At 38.4% G+C, this 16,980-nt stretch overlaps 4 protein-coding genes across 8 annotated transcripts in view; 1 reads left to right on the forward strand and 3 right to left on the reverse strand.

The window, feature by feature from the left end:
- farp1 (FERM, RhoGEF (ARHGEF) and pleckstrin domain protein 1 (chondrocyte-derived)) overlaps positions 1 to 1,857 on the forward strand; it is a 90,878-nt gene extending 89,021 nt beyond the window's left edge. For all 4 annotated transcript variants that reach the window (XM_079614810.1, XM_079614811.1, XM_079614812.1 and 1 more), the window contains exon 27: positions 852 to 1,857. In XM_079614810.1, coding sequence (XP_079470936.1) covers positions 852 to 933 — 82 coding nt within the window. In that variant the 3' untranslated portion in view covers positions 934 to 1,857. The remainder of the gene's footprint in view (positions 1 to 851) is intronic.
- Positions 1,858 to 3,450: 1,593 nt separating this feature from the next.
- Positions 3,451 to 6,098, reverse strand: LOC306999836 (gamma-glutamylaminecyclotransferase C-like). The gene is made up of 2 exons (XM_079614863.1): positions 5,968 to 6,098; positions 3,451 to 4,576 (listed from the first exon to the last, which is right to left on the reverse strand). Exons 1-2 carry the CDS (start codon positions 5,989 to 5,991, stop codon positions 4,031 to 4,033), a joined length of 570 nt encoding a protein of 189 aa, XP_079470989.1. The 5' UTR covers positions 5,992 to 6,098; the 3' UTR covers positions 3,451 to 4,030.
- An 842-nt stretch (positions 6,099 to 6,940) lies between these two features.
- LOC306999837 (gamma-glutamylaminecyclotransferase C-like) lies at positions 6,941 to 9,268 on the reverse strand. Its single transcript, XM_079614864.1, has 2 exons — positions 9,150 to 9,268; positions 6,941 to 7,488 (listed from the first exon to the last, which is right to left on the reverse strand). Exon 2 carries the CDS (start codon positions 7,456 to 7,458, stop codon positions 6,943 to 6,945), a length of 516 nt encoding a protein of 171 aa, XP_079470990.1. The 5' UTR covers positions 7,459 to 7,488; positions 9,150 to 9,268; the 3' UTR covers positions 6,941 to 6,942.
- Positions 9,269 to 12,647: 3,379 nt separating this feature from the next.
- On the reverse strand, positions 12,648 to 16,393 carry LOC307000466 (uncharacterized protein). 2 transcript variants are annotated; one of them, XM_079616098.1, is made up of 3 exons: positions 16,219 to 16,374; positions 13,927 to 14,740; positions 12,648 to 13,745 (listed from the first exon to the last, which is right to left on the reverse strand). In XM_079616098.1, the coding sequence occupies exons 1-3, from the start codon at positions 16,240 to 16,242 to the stop codon at positions 13,555 to 13,557; spliced, it is 1,029 nt and encodes a 342-aa protein (XP_079472224.1). In that variant the 5' UTR covers positions 16,243 to 16,374; the 3' UTR covers positions 12,648 to 13,554. The 2 variants fall into 2 exon arrangements, with proteins under 2 accessions (XP_079472224.1, XP_079472223.1); XM_079616097.1 differs by having other exon boundaries at positions 12,648 to 14,740; positions 16,219 to 16,393.
- Between the last annotated feature and the right edge of the window lie 587 nt (positions 16,394 to 16,980).

Here is a 16,980-nt window from a genome sequence, read left to right on the forward strand (position 1 = left end):
ATATGAATCACTTCGAAAAGGAAAATGCAGTTCAGTGCGACATGTGCAGCGCAAATCTGTCATATCGACTTCATAACATTATAATGAGAACACTATTGAAATAAAACGTTGTGTATCCACAACAGGAGTTATGCTGAAGTGCATAACTTTTGTGTTTGTAATCAGGCTTTCAAAAATTCAGATTTAGATTCATCAGCCGATATATTGGTTTTCAAATATAAAGAATTATCGTTTATCGTTTTCAGATCTGTGCATCCCTAATATAATTTACAGAATAGTACCACAAAAAATAAAATAGATATCTAAAATATCTAAGATTAACAGTGCATGAATATTTTTCTTTTTAAATGGTTTTTATATTACATTTCTGTAACAAAATATACTTTTTTTTTTTGTTAGCATGTGTCCATAATAAAATACTCTATTACAGAAACATGCTACAAAAATATATTATTTACAGAAAATTGCTAAAAAAAATAAAATGGGTAAAACAAAATAGATGAGTAAAACAATACATATGTCAAATTAAAACAAAAAGCGCATGAATCATAAATAATATAATTGAAAAAATAATAATATAATAAAAAAAGTATATTTTATATATATATATATATATATTTTTTTTATAAATTATAATATATATTTTTTTATATTATAATCTGTCTTTATGATATATATATATTTATAATGTAATTTTTTTATTATTATTATTAATTATATATTATACAGGCAGATAGATGGTCCATCTGAACACTGTATTGAATATCAAGTCGACTTCATTGTATTCCTAGATACATTATTGTGCATTATTACTGCAGTCCTAAACCATGTTTCTGTCATGTGATCTGTAGGTGGATGGAGGTGATCCGCAGTGCAACGTGCTCGTCCAATCACATCCGCTCCTTCAGCCGCAAAGATCCACATCCCTACTGACCAAAGAGACACACACACACACACTCACAGGACGTCAGGTTCTCAATCAGGTTCTCCCAACACACACTAACATATTTCTTCTGGCAGCGGGTTTGAGTGGGAATTGTTCCGTGTGCTATATCGTCGTTTCACTTTATAGAAAAGTTCAGCCTTTGAATGGGTTCAGATGTGAAGTTTTGTGAGTACATGAGGATATCGAGGTCAGTGCCAGAGTCCAGGAATACTACTAGCTATCATCAACATCGCACGGTGGAGAGATCAGCAGGTAAAAGTCAAACACTTCCAGTTTTAGATGTGCAGAGACACGATATCACAGTTAGGAAACAACAGTCCCTGATCATGAAATGCAACTAATGTGTGTAAATTGTTCGTAAAATTCACAAGAATGCTTTTTTATATACGTGATGATTTATTCTGAAGGATGTTTTAGCGAAGGTTTTATTGATTTGTACGTGACTGTTTATGTGCGAGTGCTTTTATAAATGGTTTATTGGGTGCTATTGTGTACGTGAGACTGGTTTTATTGAATTGAATGTGATGGTTTACGAACAATTTACACATGAAAATCTTCTGCTCGTGTTTCATGAACTCAATGCCTGTAGAAGTAAACTGAGAAATTGTCAATGACATTTTTAATCTTGGGACAGTTTTTAACTGTAGTAACACCACAGCTTTTAATAATGATGTTTATGAAGAACGGACGCCTTCTGTCTACATTTCAGTGAAAAAGACAACAACAAAAAACTGGCAAAAGATGTTCAGGTCGTATTTCACCCCGAAATCCAAAGGAAAAAAGATGAAGCTTGTTGTTTGCATGAGGAAAATAAAGCCTATTTTTAGGACCATTACGTTTATTTTATTTTTTCATTAAATTTTCATGACATGTTCCCTGAAATTTGCATTTTATATACAGGTGAAACTTGAGGCTATGTTTACACGGAAACGATCTGAAGAGAAAACGCAAAAGTGGCGTTGCGTTATCACTTTTTATTCTGCGTTTAGACGAGCGTTATGGGGGGGGGGGGAATCTGTGTGCATATGGTGACGCAAAAGTGTGTGAAATTCGATGTAGTGTGCACTCCAGGCGGCTAGGTGGCGATGTGAAGCACTGAAAGTGAAAGAGACGCTGACACAGTTTTTCATGTTTAATACGGTAAAGCTGCTGCTTTAACACTCGGTGCTCTTGGCATGTCGCTCAAAAATTAATTGAATTATTATTTTTTTTTCAATGAAATTAATGCTATATTTTAGTTTGATAATGTTTTGTTATTTTCCTGTACTGGTGCATGCCTGTGACGTAAACGTGTACGCGACGTCTTCACTGTCTAGCAGACTTTTGCGTTTTTACCGTTTTTACCCTTTAGACGGGAACGCGACGGTGGAGCGTTTTTAAGATTGCCACTCTGGAGGGTGGTTTCACTTTTTTGCGTTTTTAAGCCCCAAAAACGCCGTCGCCGATTAAACGAAAGGCATATCCGATAAAATATTTTTACGTTTTCACCCGCGAGCGTTCTCGTGTAAACAGGGCCTGAATATGGTACAAAAGATCATTTATTTAACTTAAAAGGTGAAACTAATATATTATATAGACTCATTGCATGCAAAGTGAGATATTTAAGCCTTTATTTGTTATAATTTTGATGATTATGGCTTACAGCTTATGAAAACCCCAAATTCAAAATTAGAATATTGTGAAAAGTGTTTCATAAGAAGTTGGGGTTTTCATAATCTGTAAGCCATAATCATCAAAATTATAACAAATAAAGGCTTGAAATATCTCACTTTGCATGTAATGAGTCTATATAATATATTAGTTTCACCTTTTAAGTTGCATTACAGCAATAAATGAACTTTTGCATGATATTAGTAGCCTACAATAGCTAGTTTAGTTGTTGAATTTATACTGATTTAAAAAAAACTTTTTCATTACTGTATTACATTAGAAAAATGGGAAAAACATGTCATGCAAAATCGTATTGCTCCTAAAAATATGCTTGATTTGATGCATAATAAAATGTCACTGAGTTTGTGGCTGAAGTCTATGCACAAGCTGGATTTGTCATGTTTTCGGTGCATCATCTCTGCTGGCCTGAGACTACGGCACACGCTGCCTTCCAAACTTTCTTTTGTAGGTTTTTATACAAGTTTTGATACTAACTGTGAACCGCTCCACACTCGTCTATGAGGGAACGCCACACAATCCCTCTTCGCTAGCCATTATTCTGTCATGGTGCAAGAAAAGAAAAGTCTTTCTCTGAAGGAAGCCGCTGCCTTTTGTCTAAATGCTTGAGTGCCAAAATTCTTCTTTAATCTTTTTTTAAGCATTTTAATTCTTTCTTAATGCCTATAAATATATATATATTAAAAAACCCAATATGGATTATGTTGGCAGATATGTATGTTTGACAGTGCGTGAATATGTTCAGAATAAACAAATCCATATATATATGGCATGTGCTGCATTTGTTGTCATTTACTGTACATTGATTTTCTAAAACAACAAAAATGGAAACATTTTTTCATTTCATTTATTTATAAAGCACAAATAAACACAACAGAAGTTGACCACTGTGCTGTTCAAATTAAGAAATATAAAACAAACCACACACAATACAATAATAACAGACAATAATATTTTGAATTTATTCATTTTGTTTTTAAAGTGCAATTCAGAAAACTCATCTACAGCATATGTACAGATACACCTGATATCTAGATATACAATATTAGGGTGTTTTTATATGTAGAATGAACACTTGTCAAGTGTCTAAAATTAAACGTGGGCTTCCAGTACTAAATTAATGTAACAGAAACTGGCCAGTGATGGTTTTAAAGGAACACACCGACTTTAGCTTATTCCCCGTATCCCCCAGAGTTAGATAAGTCCATACATTCCCTTCTCATCTCCATGCGTGCCGTGACTCTGTCTGACGCACCCACCGCTAGCCTAGCTTAGCACAAAGACTGGCGGTAAATGGCTCCAGCTAGCATTCTGCTCTAATAATCGCAATTACAATTTCAAGGGAATAATCGGCAATTATGATTTTTGTCATAATCGTGCAGCCCCAGGTGTGGTAAATCCTGGTAAATATTACAGTTACTCAGGGGATCTGTCTTCACGACGCACATAGCGCAGCCCGTGATCACCGTTAGTATCATAACTCTCATATGTTGGTTTTTGTAGCCACTCGGGTTCATATGTTTTGGTGCTGTACACAAAGGCCTCGACACTACTTCCAGCCTTCGGTGTGTGTTCTCCTCCACCGGGCCCGTCTGTACTTCCAGTCTTCGGTGTGTGTTCTCCTCCACCGGGCCCGTCCTGCACCTCCAGCCGGATGAGTGAGCGCTGGTACTTCTGTGGACAGTTTTCAAACCAGTCCAGGTAATCCAGCATCTGCTGGTCCACGCTGTAGATCTCTCCGGTGACGTGCTGACCCGTCCCGGGGACGTTCAGGAGGTAGGGGACGTTGTATTTGGTTGCGATCACGAGTGGGTATCGGTCCACGGTGCGAGCGTGAGCCACGAACTCGGTCTGACCGTTGGCATGGTCCATCATCCTGGAGTGGTTGGGCTGGCCTTTCTTTAGCGTCCCGTACACGAAGATTTTAGTCATGTGCACCGCGGGAAAAACACTAACAATGACCTGTGGGTGAAAGAGACACTTCATTATGATTCAAAATCTGATAAAGCCATCTATAAATGTATTATAAATTATTTTGGCTGTTTTTTTTGGACTGGTTACCCAATGATCTGTGGAGAAGACAAATAAATTGAACTTGAAAGACATATTTTATGATATTTCTAGCAATTAAAGGGGACCTATTATGTCCCTTTTACAAGATGTAATATAAGTCTCAGGTGTCCCCAGCATGTCTGAGAAGTTTCAGCTCATATTACCCCACAGATCATTCATTATACCACGCTGTAAATGCCCCCTTTTGAGTGGAAAAACAAGCTTTTTCATGTGTGTATCTTTAAATGCAAATGAGCTGCTTTACAGCTCATGCCTCAGACACCAAAAAACAACAAAACATCTTTTTGTTTTTGATGTGACATTGGAGTTCTTCATCATCATGAAAGTTTATTATGCGTTTTATGGTACGGTGTTGCCTCCAGGCAACAGTCTATTTTAGTTTATTTTTTATAAAATTAGACACCCATTTATTAGTCAAACCTACAGGGGAGAAGAACTCGAATACTAATCATAAGTGCAAAAAAGTGGTCACATGACCCAAAGGAGTCCATTGTTCGACTTGAACGGCGCTGCACAGACCGATCGGTTTATGACATCAAGTACCGCGAGAGCGAATAGAGAGCAGAAGGCTCCTTGTGCTTTTGAATCACTCTCGCGGTATTATGATGTAATAAACCGATCGGTCTGTGCAGCGCCGTTCAAGTCGAACAAGCCTCATGTTGTGTCTTGTTTCAGCACAGGTCACATGGCTCCATGTTTTCCCCCAATGAAAAGTGCATTTTCACTCATTTGCATCCAGTTAATCACTCACAAAAAATATGAGTCACCTTCACTGGTAAGAAGTATTTTCAAGAACTTTACATTATATATCATCAAATGTTTTTGAGGAAATAAAAAAAACTGTGTTGCCTTGATGCAACAAACTTTTAAAAATTAAGTCATTTAAAAATTGATTTAAATGTTTATTGATATTGTTAGTGCGTCCAATTTTAAGCAGGAAAAACACCACAAATATTCTTTTTTCTCATTGATATAGTGCATTAAAATCATGCAGATATATTTAGATAATTCTAACTCTTTTCCTTACAAATATATATATTCCAACACAGTCACAAAAACTTGAAAGGAAAGGAAGTTTTGTCCTATATAGGGAAACCAAGTTGACATATCTCCATTTAAAACGGAAGATTATCAGACATTATCGCAGTTTAGATGAAAACTGAACAACAATCGTTATGATGTAATGATGCATTCGTTGCTCGATGTTTTCAAAGTGTCACTCGTGTAAACACTTCACCTTCTTCTCCATCCAATAAACGAAAAGAAAATGTCTTTCTTACCGACAATAATCCTAATCCTTTCATTTATACAGATCAAACTGTGATTTTGGTTAAACTTTGGAGGAACAGGTTTATCAACTGAACTGAAGTAACTGCTGATGATAGCCTACAGTGTATTCGCTACTTCCGCCTTCAAAATGAGGCAATCACGTGTCACATGATTTATGACATGGCGATGGGCGGGGTTTGTTTTAAAGATACTTTCTATTTGTATTTCAAACAGTAGAAATTACATAGATAATAAACACGACGCCTCATTGCTGCGATATGTCACCGAGTCCGCGATATTCATATGTCTTATGAATTAATACACTTCAATTACTATTAATGATATATTAATATATGAATACAAATATTGTGTTCTGTAAGAAAATGTAGTCTATTATTTACAAATACTACTAATTATTCATTTAAAATTATTAAATGTCAGATTTACAACTTTATTTGTAAAGATTAACTATACAGACAGGCAACAAGATATAGTAGGCCTAGCCCTATAGTAACAGAAACTGGCCAGTGATGGTTTTAAGTGTAAACGTAAAGCACACAGATTTAAATGACAATGTCTAAGGAAATTATCACATCTTTCAATAACATTTTACATAGTGAATATTATACAGTACACCGTCAGAAGTTGATATACATTTCAGGATGTGGTAATTTCTCATTAATTTGCTAAAATATCTGGAAGCAAAATTGCAATGTCACCATGTGAAACTCTGTTATGACTGGAAGATTCCTTGAGAAATGTGAATGATGACCAAAACCACTCAAAAATGAATATATTTCATAATAAAAAAAAATTCAGAACATTTAAATAATCTGTCATATTGGAACAAAAAAAAAATAAAAAAAAAAAATATATATATATATATAAAAGCAATGCTCTACACGCTCTCTTTGTTTGTTGTAAAATGCTTAAATGGTAAATTAAATTCTCGTGACACTGGCTGGTGTGGTAAACCCTGGTAAATGTTACTCAGGGGATCTGTCTTCACGACGCACAAAGTGCAGCCCGTGATCACCGTAAGCCTCATAATTCTCATATGTTGTATTTTGTAGCCACTCGGGTTCATATGTTTCTGTGCTGTACACAAAGGCCTCGAGACTACTTCCAGCCTTCGGTGTGTGTTCTCCTCCACCGGGCCCGTCTGCACTTCCAGTCTTCGGTGTGTGTTCTCCTCCACCGGGCCCGTCCTGCACCTCCAGCCGGATGAGTGAGCGCTGGTACATCAATGGACATTTTTCAAACCAGTCCAGGTAATCCAGCATCTGCTGGTCCACGCTGTAGATCTCTCCGGTGACGTGCTGACCCGTCCCGGGGACGTTCAGGAGTAAGGGGACGTTGTATTTGGTTGCGATCACGAGTGGGTATCGGTCCACGGTGCGAGCGTGAGCCACGAACTCGGCCTGACCGTTGGCATGGTCCATCATGCTGGAGTGGTTGGGCTGGCCTTTCTTTAGCGACCCGTACACGAAGACTTTCGCCATGTGCACTGCGGGAAAAACACTAACAATGACCTGTGGGTGAAAGAGACACTTCATTATGATTCAAAATCTGATAAAGCCATCTATAAATGTATTATAAATGATTTTGGTTGTTTTTTAAGACTGGTCACGTCTCAGGTGTCCCCAGCATATGTCTGTGAAGTTTCAGACAAATTACCCCACATATCATTCATTATACCACGCTGTAAATGCCCCCATTTGAGTGGAAGCAAAAACAAGCTGTTTTCATGTGTGTATCTTTAAATGCAAATGAGCTGCTGCTCCGCCCCCTTGCCAGAACAGCTCATGCCTCAGACACCAAAAAACAACAAAACATCTTTTTGTTTTTGATTTCTATCGGGCTCACGTGACATTGCAGTTCTTTATCATCATGAAAGTTTATTATCTGCATGCTTTTTAACCCTTTATGGTACGGTGTTGCCTCCAGGCAACAGTCTATTTTAGTTTATTTTTTATAAAATTAGACACCCATTTATTGGTCAAACCTATCTCAGGGGAGAATAACTCAAATACTAATAATTGAAAGTGCAATAAAGTGGTCACATGACACACAGGGATCCATTTTGTGTCTTGTTTCAGCACAGGTCACATGGCTCCATGTTTTCCCCAATGAAAAGTGCATTTTCACTAATTTGCATCCAGTTAATCACTCACAAAAAATACGAGTCACCTTCCCTGGTAAGTAAATAAGTATTTTCAAGAACTTTACATTATATATCATCAAATGTTTTAGAGGACATACAAAAACTGTGTTGCCTCAAGGCAACATTACCACAATGGAATCGCATAAGGCCACACCAGGCATATCGGTTGGATACAAATATATTATATTTGTAAGGAAAAGAGTCAGAATTATCTAAATATTTTTTGCATGATTTTGTAATGCACTTATAAAAATAGTAACTCACATACTATATCTGCACATATTACGATACCTAAAAAAGGTATAAAACAACTTTATGAAGATGAGGTCATAGTGATCCTGCAGTGTTAATATTAATATGATAACTTGGTAATACTTGTGCTCCACTATGGTACAATGTTGCCTGAGAGCAACAGGTGGATATATTACTCTTTATTAGATGTGAAATATGTAATACATTAAAAACTGGATAAATGTGTTTGTTCAGTGTCAGGTTAAATAAATAGATGTTTTCAAAATATATTATTATTTTTTTCTACGTGAATATGTCAAATATTTCAATTTGACCGTTGTGGTGTTGTCCAATGTTGCCTTGAGGAGGCAATACACCTTTAAAAAATTAAATAAATGTAACATTAGCCTAATTAAAATGTTTATTGATATTTAGTGTCCAATTTTAAGCAGGAAAAACACCAATTGTTTTTTCTCCTCATTGATATAGTTTATTATAAAATCATGCAAAAATATTTAGATAATTCTAACTCTCTTTGCCTTACAAATTATATTTTTGTATTGCATTCAGACAGTCACAAAGTTTTGTCCTATAGTAAGGAAACTAAGTTGTTATAATCTCCATTTAAAACTGAAGATTATCAGACATTATCGCAGTTTAGATGAAAACTGAACAACAATCGTTATGATATAATGATGCATTCGTTGCTCGATGTTTTCAAAATGTCTCTCATGTAAACACTTCACCTTCTTCTCCATCCAATAAACATCTAAACGACAAGAAAAATGTCTTTCTTACCGACAGTTATCCGAATCCTTTCATTTATACAGATCAAACTGTGATTTTGGTTCAACTTTGGAGGAACAGGTTTATCACCTGAACTGAACTGCTGATGATAGCCTACAGTGTATTCGCTACTTCCGCCTTCAAAATGAGGAAATAACGTGTCACATGATTTATGACATGGCGATGGGCGGGTTTTGTTTTAAGGATACTTTCTATTTGTATTTCAAACAGTAGAAATTACATAGACATAATAAACACATGACGCCTCATTGCTGCGATATGTCAACGAGTCCGCGATATTCATATGTCTATGACAAATCAGATCAACATCAGATCAAAGAAACTGAGCAACATTATTTAGTAGTAGTACTAGCTAAAATTTTGCAAAATTAATATTTTTGAAATATTATGTAGGCCTACTACACTATACAATATTAAAAACTAAAATATGAAAACGTAATATTAAAATATATTTTAATACACTTCAATTAACACTGAATTACTAAAAGGATAACATGATCCATTAAATGTGAAGTGTAAAATATTGTTATTTATAAGAGGTCAAACAAGCCCTTTAGAAACCCAGATGAATATTTCTGTTAAATTATTTGAATCCCATTAATGTTTAGACGCCCGCAGGACATTTACGGCGCATTGGAGATAAAAGTAAATTAAAAAGTAATTTTAATAAAAGTCAGAGCTTGAAAAAGATGGATAGAGCAGATTACATGACGAAACTGCTGACGGTGCAAAACATCACAGGAGTTTAATGAGCCGTTTACTGTATATCCACTGATTTATTCATGTATATATGCAGCATATGATGCTTGGAAGATGCGGTCACCTCATAGACTAACGTAGGCCTACATACTACCAAAAAGTATGTTTCCATAATAAAAAATAGTCTATTACAGAAACGTGCAACAAAAAATAAAATGGATAAGTAAAATAAAACAGATTAGTAAAACAATACAAAATATGTACAATTAAAACAAAAAGTGCATGGCTCGTAAATAAATTTAGTAATAAAATGTATAGGCCTATATATATTATACAGGCAGATAGATGCATGGTCCATCTGAACACTGGGTATTGAATGTCAAGTCCACTTCATTGCATTCTTCATCCAGTAATAATGCACAATAATGTATCGGTGTTCTTGGGGTTGTACTCATCCTTCTTCTTCCTCTAAACACGGCGAGTGGAGTTTAGACCAAAAAGCTCGATTTTTGTCTCATCAGACCACATGACCTTCTCCCATTCCTCCTCTGGATCATCCAGATGGTCATTGGCAGACTTCAGACGGGCCTGGACATGCGCTGGCTCGAGCAGGGGGACCTTGCGTGCGCTGCAGGAGTTTAATCCATGACGGCGTAGTGTGTTACTAATGGTTTTCTTTGAGACTGTGGTCCCAGCTCTCTTCAGGTCATTGACCAGGTCCTGCCGTGTAGTTCTGGGCTGACCCCTCACCTTCCTCATGATCATTGATGCCCCACGAGGTGAGATCTTGCATGGTGTCCCAGACCGAGGGAGATTGACCGGTATCTTGAACTTCTTCCATTTTCAAATAATTGCGCCAACAGTTGTTGGCTTCTCACCAAGCTGATGCCTATTGTCCTGTAGCCCATCCAGCCTTGTGCAGGTCTACAGTTTATCCCTGATGTCCTTACACAGCTCTCTGGCCTTGGCCATTGTGGAGAGGTTGGAGTCTGTTTGATTGAGTGTGTGGACAGGTGTCTGTTTGATTGAGTGTGTGGATAGGAGTCTGTTTGATTGAGTGTGTGGACAGGTGTCTGTTTGATTGAGTGTGTGGACAGGTGTCTGTTTGATTGAGTGTGTGGATAGGAGTCTGTTTGATTGAGTGTGTGGACAGGTGTCTGTTTGATTGAGTGTGTGGACAGGTGTCTGTTTGATTGAGTGTGTGGATAGGAGTCTGTTTGATTGAGTGTGTGGACAGGTGTCTTTTTGATTGAGTGTGTGGACAGGTGTCTGTTTGATTGAGTGTGTGGACAGGTGTCTGTTTGATTGAGTGTGTGGACAGGTGTCTGTTTGATTGAGTGTGTGGACAGGTGTCTGTTTGATTGAGTGTTTGGACAGGTGTCTGTTTGATCGAGTGTGTGGACAGGTGTCTTTTTGATTGAGTGTGTGGACAGGTGTCTGTTTGATTGAGTGTGTGGACAGGTGTCTGTTTGATTGAGTGTGTGGACAGGTGTCTGTTTGATTGAGTGTGTGGACAGGTGTCTGTTTGATTGAGCGTGTGGACAGGTGTCTGTTTGATTGAGTGTGGACAGGTGTCTGTTTGATTGAGCGTGTGGACAGGTGTCTGTTTGATTGAGTGTGGACAGGTGTCTGTTTGATTGAGCGTGTGGACAGGTGTCTGTTTGATTGAGTGTGTGGACAGGGGTCTGTTTGATTGAGTGTGTGGACAGGGGTCTGTTTGATTGAGTGTGTGGACAGGGGTCTGTTTGATTGAGTGTGTGGACAGGTGTCTGTTTGATTGAGTGTGTGGACAGGTGTCTGTTTGATTGAGTGTGTGGACAGGTGTCTGTTTGATTGAGCGTGTGGACAGGTGTCTGTTTGATTGAGTGTGTGGACAGGTGTCTGTTTGATTGAGTGTGTGGACAGGTGTCTGTTTGATTGAGTGTGTGGACAGGTGTCTGTTTGATTGAGTGTGTGGACAGGTGTCTGTTTGATTGAGTGTGTGGACAGGTGTCTGTTTGATCGAGTGTGTGGACAGGTGTCTGTTTGATCGAGTGTGTGGACAGGTGTCTGTTTGATCGAGTGTGTGGACAGGTGTCTGTTTGATCGAGTGTGTGGACAGGTGTCTGTTTGATCGAGTGTGTGGACAGGTGTCTGTTTGATTGAGTGTGTGGACAGGTGTCTGTTTGATTGAGTGTGTGGACAGGTGTCTGTTTGATTGAGTGTGTGGACAGGTGTCTGTTTGATTGAGTGTGTGGACAGGTGTCTGTTTGATTGAGTGTGTGGACAGGTGTCTGTTTGATTGAGTGTGTGGACAGGTGTCTGTTTGATTGAGTGTGTGGACAGGTGTCTGTTTGATTGAGTGTGTGGACAGGTGTCTGTTTGATTGAGTGTGTGGACAGGTGTCTGTTTGATTGAGTGTGTGGACAGGTGTCTGTTTGATTGAGTGTGTGGACAGGTGTCTGTTTGATTGAGTGTGTGGACAGGTGCAGTTAATACAGGTAATGAGTGGAGAACAGGATGGCTTCTTAAAGATAAACTAACAGGTCTGTGAGAGCCGGGATTCTTACTGGATGGTAGGTGATCAAATACTTATGTCATGCAATAAAATGCAAATTAATTATTTAAAAATTATACAATGTGATTTTTGTTTTAGATTTCGTCTCTCACAGTTGAAGAGTACCTATGATAAAAATTGCAACTTTGTAAGTAGGAAAACCTGCAGTGTATCAAATACTTGTTCTCCCCACTGTATATAGCATGTGCTGCATTTGTTGTCATTTACATTGATTTTCTAAAACAACAAAAATTAAAAGATTTTGAATTTATTGATTTTATTTTTACAGTGCAATTTAGAAAACTCATCTACATCATATGTACAGATACACCTGATATCTAGATATACAAGGAGTGTTTTTATATTACATGTAGTGCACTATGGATTTATTCAAAATTCCATAATTTTATAAATATTTCTCAGATTATTCCCATTTCTTTTTACAGTTGAATCATCATTTGAATATTTAAAATTGCCCTGTAAACATGGTAATATTTTAAAGTGTTGAAGTACCATATAAACCACTGTGCTGTTTAACTATCATATTTATATACCACAGCATTAAATTAATAATGCCATCTGATACCACATTAACACCCAGGGTCCAAAATGAACACTTGCCAAGTGCCGAAAATTAAAAAGGGGCTTTCGGTACTAAATAAAATGTAAAGAAATGAACACATCTTCTAATAACATTTTACATAGCGGATATTATACAGTATCGTCAGAAGTTGATATAGATTTCAGTATTTTTTCTCCCTCCAAATCTGTGTGGTAATTTTCATGTTTAAACTTGTTAAAATATCTGGAAACAAGATTGCAACGTCACCAAGTGAAAAGTCTGTTATGACAGATTCCCTGAGAAATGTGAATACATGATGACCAAAACCAATCAAAAACTTTTTTCCCCTCTCTTTTGTGTGTATTGCAAACAGTAGAAATAAAGCTGTAGGAAATTTAGCTCTTCAAAAAAATTAAAAATAAATAAGAATTAAATAAAATGGCCCATTCAGAGATTCCATACATTTGTCACTGGACATATGCAAGGAAATAAAACAGCTAAATAATCTCACTGTCATGACAGGACAGAAAAATACACACAACAGTTACTTCAATATGCACAACCGTTTTGTTGTAAAATGCCTGAATGGGAAATTCAATTTAAGTTAATGAAATTCTCGTGACACTGGCAGGTGTGGTAAAACCCTGGTAAATGTTACTCAGGGCATCCGTCTTCATTACACACATAGCGCAGCCCGTGATCACCGTAAGCCTCATAATTCTCATATGTTGGTTTTTGGAGCCACTCGGGTTCATATGTTTCTGTGCTGTACACAAAGGCCTCGACACTACTTCCAGTCTTCGGTGTGTGTTCTCCTCCACCGGGCCCGTCTGTACTTCCAGCCTTCGGTGTGTGTTCTCCTCCACCGGGCCCGTCTGTACTTCCAGTCTTCGGTGTGTGTTCTCCTCCACCGGGCCCGTCTGTACTTCCAGTCTTCGGTGTGTGTTCTCCTCCACCGGGCCCGTCTGTACTTCCAGTCTTCGGTGTGTGTTCTCCTCCACCGGGCCCGTCTGTACTTCCAGCCTTCGGTGTGTGTTCTCCTCCACCGGGCCCGTCTGTACTTCCAGCCTTCGGTGTGTGTTCTCCTCCACCGGGCCCGTCTGTACTTCCAGCCTTCGGTGTGTGTTCTCCTCCACCGGGCCCGTCTGCACTTCCAGCCTTCGGTGTGTGTTCTCCTCCACCGGGCCCGTCTGTACTTCCAGCCTTCGGTGTGTGTTCTCCTCCACCGGGCCCGTCTGCACTTCCAGCCTTCGGTGTGTGTTCTCCTCCACCGGGCCCGTCTGTACTTCCAGCCTTCGGTGTGTGTTCTCCTCCACCGGGCCCGTCTGCACTTCCAGCCTTCGGTGTGTGTTCTCCTCCACCGGGCCCGTCTGTACTTCCAGCCTTCGGTGTGTGTTCTCCTCCACCGGGCCCGTCTGCACTTCCAGTCTTCGGTGTGTGTTCTCCTCCACCGGGCCCGTCCTGCACCTCCAGCCGGATGAGTGAGCGCTGGTACATCAATGGACACTCTTCAAACCAGTCCAGGTAATCCAGCATCTGCTGGTCCACGCTGTAGATCTCTCCGGTGACGTGCTGACCTGTCCCGGGGACGTTCAGGAGGAAGGGGTAGTTGTGTTTAGTTGCGATCACGAGTGGGTATCGGTCCACGGTGCGAGCGTGAGCCACGAACTCGGCCTGACCGTTGGCATGGTCCTTTATCCTGAAGTGGTTGGGCTGGCCTTTCTTTAGCGTCCCGTACACGAAGACTTTCGCCATGTGCACCGCGGGAAAAACACTAACAATGATCTGTGGGTGAAAGAGACACTTCATTATGATTCAAAATCTGATAAAGCCATCTATAAATGTATTATAAATGATTTTGGTTGTTTTTTTCGGACTGGTTAAATAATCACAATAAACAGATCAGATAAATTATTATTCCATGATGTAAAAGCCCATTTTTGAGTGGAAGCAAAAACAAGCTGTTTTCATGTGTGTATCTTTAAATGCAAATGAGCTGCTGCTCCGCCCCCTTTCCAGAAGAGGGCGGAGCCTTTACAAAAAACAACAAAACATATTTTTGATTTCTATCGGGCTCACGCGATATTGCAGTTCTTTATCATCATGAAAGTTTATTATCTGCATGCGTTTTAACCCTCAATGGTATGGTGTTGCCTATTTTAGTTTATTTTTTATAAAATTAGACACACATTTATTGGTCAAATCTATGTTAAGGGAGAAGAACTCAAATACTAATTAATGAAAGTGGTTACATGACACAGGGTTGCCTTACACAGTGGACATATATAACAAAATATATTATATTTGTAAGGAAAAGTGTTATTTATAAGTGTTATAAATATTTGCACTTTTGCATGATTGTGTAATGCAAGTATAATAATAGTAATGCACATACTATATCTGCACATATTTATGATCTGCACATTTTCTATAGCACCTAAAAAACACAACTGCCAGTTGATGAGGGTGAGGATGAGGAAGATGAGGTCATACTGACAGTGATCCTGCAGGGTGAGAGTGAAGATGAGGATGAAGATGGATATGATAACCTGATGATATGATGGTTTGGTAATACTTGTGCTCCACTATGGTACAATGTTGCCTGAGAGCAACAGCTGGATATGAAATGTTACTCTTTTATTTTTAAATATGAAATCTGTAATAGGCTACTAATGTGTTAATAACTGGAGAAATGTGTTTGTCCAAGTGTCTGGTTAAATACATTTATAGGCCTAGGCCTATGTCTTTTTTTCTACGTGGAAATGTCAAATCTTTCAATTTGTCCGTTGGTGTAGTACAATGTTGGCTTGACGCAACACACTTTTTAATGAATTAAAAAATGAAATTAATTTCAAATTAATCTAAAAACATGTATTGACGTTATAGTGTCCAATAAGTAGGAAAAACACCACCATTTTAATTCTTCATATCTGGATTTTTGCATGATTTTATAATGCACTATATCAATATTTAGATAATTCTTTCCTTTACAAATATGATATATTTGTATTCCAACAGACAGTCACAAAAACTTGAAAGAAAAGGGAGTTTTGTCCTATATAGGGAAACCAAGTTGTCATAATTTCCATTTACAACTGAAGATTATCAGACATTATCGCAGTTTAGATGAAACCTGAACAATAATCGTTATGATATAATGATGCATTCGTTGCTCGATGTTTTCAAAATGTCTCTCATGTAAACACGTCACCTTTTTCTCCATTCAATAAACATCTAAACGACAAGAAAAATGTCTTTCTTACCAACAATAATCCGAATCCTTTCATTTATACAGATCAAACTGTGATTTTGGTTCAACTTTGGAGGAACAGGTTTATCACCTGAACTGAAGCTGATGATAGCCTACTACAGTGTATTCGCTACTTCCGCCTGCCAAAGGATGAAAACAGAGCCCGTCTACGGAGAGCCTGTTCACTCCCTATTAAGTCCTATTGTACCGAATTTTTGGTTGTAGTTCCACCAGAGTTCCACTGGGGGCGATCGCCCGAGTGCAAAATGAATGGGAGTCTATGGGGCTAGACGGCTAAATTTGTCCCTTTCAGCCGATTGCCGTTGAGAAATCTCAGATTTGATTGTAGGTTTGGCAAGTTCAACATGGGTTATAGGTCGAAAATTGAATAAACGAGTACTTATGTCCTTTCGATTTCTTACAGGTTGAGTTGTTGTTGCCCATAACACGCTAGCATTCTGCTAATGAACGCTGATTGGTCAGTGACTGGTTACGACCAGAGATACCGCTTGATGGCATCATGGCATCCAAAGCGGGAACAGAATGTATTCTAGCAGAAACTCTTCTAGCACGCGTGTTTACCTGTGTCAGCTGTGCTGGCGATGCCTCGAGAGAAAAGAAAGTGCAGAGTGCGAAAACACCAAAGTGACTGAAGGATTGCCGTAAAGCAGTATCTCTGGTCGTATGATGTGTATGACGTCATTGACATTTTGAAAGACTTTTTAAAGCAAATAAGTGACTCTAAAAAATCTAACACCCAGCAATAAGCAAATTC

This window comes from Phoxinus phoxinus, assembly GCF_949152265.1.
Source record: "Phoxinus phoxinus genome assembly, chromosome: 6".
In the NCBI taxonomy this organism is placed as follows: Eukaryota; Metazoa; Chordata; class Actinopteri; order Cypriniformes; family Leuciscidae; genus Phoxinus; species Phoxinus phoxinus.

Excerpts from the sequence above, each read along its gene's own strand:
- LOC306999837 (XM_079614864.1), bottom strand. The coding sequence starts at position 7,458 with ATGGCGAAAGTCTTCGTGTACGGGTCGCTAAAGAAAGGCCAGCCCAAC.
- LOC306999836 (XM_079614863.1), bottom strand. The coding sequence starts at position 5,991 with ATGAAAGGATTAGGATTATTGTCG. Across the intron at positions 4,577-5,967 it reads AAGGATTAGGATTATTGTCG|GTCATTGTTAGTGTTTTTCC; the intron begins GTAAGAAAGACA and ends TTTCACCCACAG.
- LOC307000466 (XM_079616097.1), bottom strand. The coding sequence starts at position 16,242 with ATGAAAGGATTCGGATTATTGTTG. Across the intron at positions 14,741-16,218 it reads AAGGATTCGGATTATTGTTG|ATCATTGTTAGTGTTTTTCC; the intron begins GTAAGAAAGACA and ends TTTCACCCACAG.